Source organism: Hibiscus syriacus, unplaced genomic scaffold, assembly GCF_006381635.1.
Source record: "Hibiscus syriacus cultivar Baekdansim isolate YM2019G1 unplaced genomic scaffold, ASM638163v2 tig00110450_pilon, whole genome shotgun sequence".
NCBI lineage: Eukaryota > Viridiplantae > Streptophyta > Magnoliopsida > Malvales > Malvaceae > Hibiscus > Hibiscus syriacus.
Window position 1 is genome coordinate 4,849,248 of NW_024062743.1, and position 6,296 is coordinate 4,855,543.

A 6,296-nucleotide genomic window follows, 5' to 3' on the forward strand; every position below is an offset into this window, starting at 1 on the left:
GTAGCTTCTCGATCACCTTGATTTTGGATTTGTGCACTTCAATGCCCTTTTTAGAAATTTTATGGCCTAGAACAATGCCTTCGGTCACCATAAAGTGACATTTTTCCCAATTCAGCACAAGATCGATCTCCTACATCGCTTTAGTACCTTTTCCAGATTGCCGAGGCATTTCTCGAAGTCATCTCTAGAAACGGAGAAGTCAACCATAAATATTTCTAGAAAATCCTCAACCATTCAGAAAAAATGGCTTGTATGCAGCACTGAAAGGTTTCTGGGGCATTACAGAGTTCAAAAGGCTTTTTTCGGAAATCATAAGTGCCGTAGGGACACATGAACATTGTCTTCTCTTAGTGCGATGGCAATTTGATTATACCCCGAGTATCTGTCTAAGAAACAGTAATATGCCTTGCTTGTAAGTGGATTCAGCATTTGATCGATGAACGGTAAATGGAAGCGATACTTCTTGGTGGCCTTCTTAAGTTTGCAGTAGTCCATGCATATTCGCCAGCCGGTGACAGTACGTGTTGGTAACAGATCCTTGTCTTCACTTGTCACCACGGTCGTGCCTCCTTTCGTTGGCACACATTGGATGGGACTCACCAAAGAACTATTAGAAATGGGGTAAATCACTCCAGCATTAAGCCACTTTAGAATATTTTTCATCATAACTTTCTTCATGGTTGGGTTTAATCTTCGTTGAGGTTTTATGGATTTGCCATAACATTCTTCCAGTAATATTTTGTGCATTCAAATGGTTGGACTTATTCCCTCAGATCCACCATTGTACATCCTAACGCTCTCTTATGCTGTGAGAAAACACTTAGAAGACTACATTCTTGGTTAGGAGTAAGGGAAGAGGAAATAATTATAGGCAATGTTTCATTACTACCCAGATAAGCATATTTAAGATGTTGTGGCAAATTCTTTAACTCTAAGGTAGGTGCATGTTGTAATGAGGGCTTAGGAGAAACAACTCATTGAAATTCATAAGTTAAAACACGTACTTGGGCTAGCTATAAGGAAGGTAGCCTGTTACTCCTCGAAAGAAAAATCATTAGGCTATTCGGCCTTTAAGTCTTCAAATAACCTCTCATCATTTTCCAGCTGAATGAAATTATCATTGTAAAATTGATATGTTTCTCTTTCTATAAATGAATCCACTTCTAAAATGCTATGGAATTCTTCAGAATCATCCATGTATTCAAGAGAATGGAAGACATTCACAATGACACATTGGTTGGCCACTCTCATGAACAACTCACCCTTCTCTCAGTCGATAAGAATGCAACTGGTAGTTAGAAAGGGTATCCCTAAAATTATGGGTATTGTGGCATCGACCTCATAATCCAGAATAAGAAACTCTAATGGAATTACAAACTTATCAACCTGTACAATGACATCCTCGATTCGCCCTTCAGGATGAACATGTGAACGATTGGCTAACAACAATATAACATAAGTGAGTCTCACATTTCCTATTCCAAGCTTCACGAAAATTGACTTAGGCATTAAGTTCACGTTGAGCCTAGGTCACATAGTGCAATATCAAACATGGAATGATAAAACTGCCTATATCATGTCTTTTTAGGGGCAGCTTGCTTAAGGGAGAGCAATATTCTTTTACCGTAGCATTTATCTCGTACTGCTCAACTTTCATTTCTTAGTAACAATCTCCTTGAGAAATTTAGCTTATGTCAGCATTTGTTCCATAGCTTCCAGAAAAGGAACATTTATTTGAAGTTAACTCAGAATGTCAACAAAAAGTTTAAATTGCATGTCATCATTATGCTTTTTCAATCTTTGCAGGAAATGAGGTGGGGGTCTGACTTTTTGTAATGACAGGGTGGGAACAGTGTTTTCCTTGGCATTTTTGTTTGCTTCCTCAGTCACTTTGCTGGATGAAACCTCATCCTTATCATCTTCCAATGGTATTTATTCTAGCAATTCTTGATCAGATTGCACGGTTACAGGGGGTAAATCATTATTCGATCTTCCCCCAAACTTGTCTTCTACATTGATTTTGGTACCACTCCATAGAGTTAATACACTTCATTGCTCTTTGTCATGAGGTTTTGTGACTTCAGTGCAACTCGGCACATGACCTGGTCGTCGTTCTTATAATGCCTCGATAATTTGACCAACCGTACCGTCCAACACCCTCAGAGATGAATTGTGGCTCTGAAGCAAGGCTCCTTGGGTTTTTATGGAGGTCGCATGGTCTTGCAGCATGGTCTTCGTAGTTGTTGCATTGTGGCCTCCGAAGAACTTGTGTTAGATGAAGATGGCCCTTCCTTGTGAGAATTATGCCATGGAATATTCGTTTGAAAACCTTGGGAGTCATTGAAATTCTTCTGCTGAACTAGTTGATTAACATTACTGGTTGCTTGATTCCCCATGAAAAGTTTGGATGTTGACGCCAACCAGGATTATATGTGTTAGAATAGGGTTTGTTATTGCCTCGATTGTAGTTTCCCACATAGTTGATGGATTCTTGATTGGTCAGGCACTCACTCTCATAGTGATTATCGTGGCATAATAAACATGCTAAATTGGTTGCCTTTACTTCCCTCACCTCGCTTGGTCTTTGCAAATTCTTCAACATATTAGTGATAGCAGCAAGTTAGGCAGACACTGAATCCTTAGTGTCTAGCTCAAATGTTCCATGTGATTTTAGCCCAAGTCCAAGCCTTGTAGATAGAAATTGATAATCGTTGTTGGCAATCTTATCTAGAATGTTAAATTCCTCTGCAGGTGATTTGTCAAGTAATGTTCCATTTACCGAGGCATCTAGCATCATCCTCGTGGGTGCATTAACTCTGTTATAAAAAATCACCACTTGAGTCCAATCTTGAAAACCATTATTTGAACATTTATGAAGTAATCCTTTATACCAATCCCAACATTCATGCATTGATTTGTCATCACCGTGAAAAAAGAAGCGATGTCGTTCCTCAGTTAGGTGTTCATATTCAGATGATTATACCATAGTAAAAAAGTTTTGCTCAAATCAGTCCAAGACTCCATTGAACCCACTGAAATGCCACTCAACCAAGCCCTTGCTCGGTCACATAGAGAATATGGAAATAACTTTAACTTTAATACATCTTCGTGAAGTCCTTGTTGACAAAAAGAATCACACACCTAAGAAGATACGAATATGTTGTCCGACATCTTCATTTGGCATGCTCCCAAATTGCCCTATGAAATTTAGCATATTGAACCTGACAGGTTTGATCTCGAAATGGCTGCCTGAATCTCTGGTGCAATAATTCCAATACTTTAGTAATCCAAGATAGGGTTAAGTGATCACGAATGGCACGAGGTCTGGCTGCATTCCCAGCATTTGGAATTGCCTCAACATTCGGATCTTCCTCATGACCAATGCCTTGATTTCCGAGTTGATACATATTTGCACGTTGAACACGTCTTCTTTGCCTAAACAACCTCTGTATCTTAGGTTCAACTGGTTCTAATGGCTCGTTAGAGTGTCTTTAGTCATACACAATGAAAAACCTAAAAAAGATAAGGAAAATAAAAAAAGTAAATATATATAAAAAAATAAACAAGTAAAATACAAATGCTATGACAAAACTAATTAACTTACAGTTGCCAATCCCCAGTAACGTTGCCAATCCCCGGTAACGGTGCCAAAAAAAATTCTGCGAATTGTGATTACTATATACGGTCGCGAAAATATGTGCAAGTATACATAATCAAACAAGTAATACAGTGATGAGTGAGTATCGTATCCACTGGGATTGGAGAAATTGACAAGTTCAATTAAAGCAATTAATTACTTTACCTAAGTATAGTTAGTAATGATATGTACAATTGAGAATGATGTGGCAAAATGAAATGGAATGGAAAATAGTGTGATGTGGAAGCAAGTGGATATATCGTTGTAAAATGGAAGAAAATTTCGTGGCAAATTATATTGTGTTCGGTGAAAACAAATGAAAATGTAAAGGTGAAATAAAATGTAAATGTTGGATTTGATTATCATGACTTTAAACTCCTCACACGACAATCTACTATGAGAATGAATGATAGGAGTAACTTAGGAAATTTAAGTCTACTTCTCATAATGGTCTTACTTCTATGACTTATCTGCTCGACAGAGTTTACTAAGAGTGTCCTATGCTATCTCTAGTCAAGGGACTCAACAGGTTCAAGATGCTATGGTAAACTGATTGGTGTTAGCTACTGCAGGGATCCTATTTGTCTAGATAACAGGATATGACACGACAATACCTTTTTGCGGCAGCACTAACATCTAACATCACTATCACACACTACTTCTTTTAGTTGACTGAAATCTTAGCCTTATCTCTATGGTGGATTAGGCCTAGTTACTACCTAGAACCCCTTGCTTATGTGGTTCCTCCCTAGCTTTTCTCCAACACTAAGGATGTGCTACTTAGCCATTCTATAGAATTGTAAGCAATCTCTAAGGAATAGCTACTCTCATAGCTCCTACAACCTTAGGCATTAAACTTCATAAACAAAACAGATAACAAGATACAAAAACAACCATTCATTAAACTTAAACTTAAATATCCAAAATGAACTCCCACCAAATAAGACTAGTTCATGGTGGGGTTCGAATGTTTCAAACACAAAGAAAGAAGTTAATCCGTTCCTTACAACCCAAATGATAAATATAATAGCAATGAGTAAAAGGAATGAGGAAAAGCCTTTAACGTGCACTGGGAGCTTCCCTCGGCCACCGCGAACTACCCCAGCGAGCTAGCTCCTCTCAAACCCCTAGTTTGCCACTCCCTCTAGCTTGTCAATGGAGGAATGCCACTACAAATTGGACAGGTGAAGAAATGAGAGACCTTTTTCCACTGAATTTTCTAGCTCAAGGCGGTGTGTGTAAAGTATTTTTTTATGGTTCTTAATCTCCTATTCATAGGGGGAGAATAAAACTAAGAATTTGTGTTGAAATTCCTACGATACCCTAAACATGCTTAATTCCGTGAGAGAGTGAGTAGAAGTGGCAGTGGTCCTTTCTAGGTAGCTGGCTGAGTACCTGACAAGATCAGGCTGTTGTAGGTCATGGTCTAGTAGAATCATCTACAATAGGGCGTGGTTCAACAGAATTAGCTCCAGCAGGGCGTGTTCCAGTAGAATCAGTTGCAGTACTGCGAAGTCCCCTCCAGGAAGGTGTGTCCTCTTAGGTAGAGACACGTGAAGATAGGGACAACTGGCTCTGAAAAATATCTTCTTTCGTTTCATTCGCTCTTGAAATGCCAACCGAATCGGTATTTTCATTCTGCTCAACAGTCTCATCATGTTACGACACTTCTCTTTTTCTTTTCCTTACTCCCAAATCCTACACATCACCAAACGAGCAGCTTCCCCATAACACAACACCAATTACAAAATAAAATGTCGCGACAAACATAATTCCACCACATGCAACTATATGCTCCTAAATGCATCTATATGATCTTACGTGGGGTCTTAGATAGTCAATAACTTAAATGAAAAGGTCCCAAATATGACCTTTTTACGGAGTCATCATTGTGTAACCCACAAAATTCATAATAAGTTTATGAATGACTGTATCGGCACTAAGTGTTCAAACCACAGAATTCATAATAAGTTTATGAATGACCGTATCAACACTAAGTGTGTGGCCCACATAATTCATAATAAGGTTTACGAATGATCGTATCAGCTCTAAGGTGCACCCCATAAAACGTATAATAAGTTTTAATAATTAATTTTTGTTTTGATAACTATGACATACCTATGTATTGATTTAACCTCATCATTAGTATTGCCTCACTATGTAAATACTTAGTGTGTGTTGATTTCACGCATAGGTATTAGCGAGCGGAGTAAGGAGTGCAACTAACATTGCAAATCAAGGGTTGCCTCATCAGTAACTGTACAACAACTATATCTACTTTTGATATTATTAGCTGGCATGTAATAGGATTATGATAATGCTCTGAAAAGTATTTGACTTATGAAGATGTAAAAATATAAAATGTTTGAACTTTATATTTTTTTACATACTAAAGATTAATTAATGTTTTATTATTAAATTAAAATAATTTATGATCAGAAACAAAAATTTTCTGGTTTTCTTTTAAAAACATAAAGTTTTAAAAGTTATGTGGCATCTTTGACTCGTGTACGGAAATGTATACAGGAAATGGGTGTCATATTAATTGGTATTAGAGCTACAAGTTTAGCCGATTCTTGGCTAAAACCAGATGTATTTTACTGTAAAAAAGGATGTAATGCCGCTAAGATTCAAGTTTACTGATAGGGTGTAGTTAGAA

At 37.7% G+C, this 6,296-nt stretch overlaps 1 protein-coding gene across 1 annotated transcript; it reads right to left on the reverse strand.

Annotated features, from left to right (window-relative positions):
• Positions 1-309: 309 nt before the first annotated feature.
• On the reverse strand, positions 310-678 carry LOC120126173. Its single transcript, XM_039144445.1, has one exon. It carries the CDS (start codon positions 676-678, stop codon positions 310-312), a length of 369 nt encoding a protein of 122 aa, XP_039000376.1.
• Between the last annotated feature and the right edge of the window lie 5,618 nt (positions 679-6,296).

Coding starts and splice junctions, on each gene's coding strand:
- LOC120126173 (XM_039144445.1), bottom strand. CDS start 678: ATGAAGAAAGTTATGATGAAAAATATTCTAAAGTGGCTTAATGCTGGA.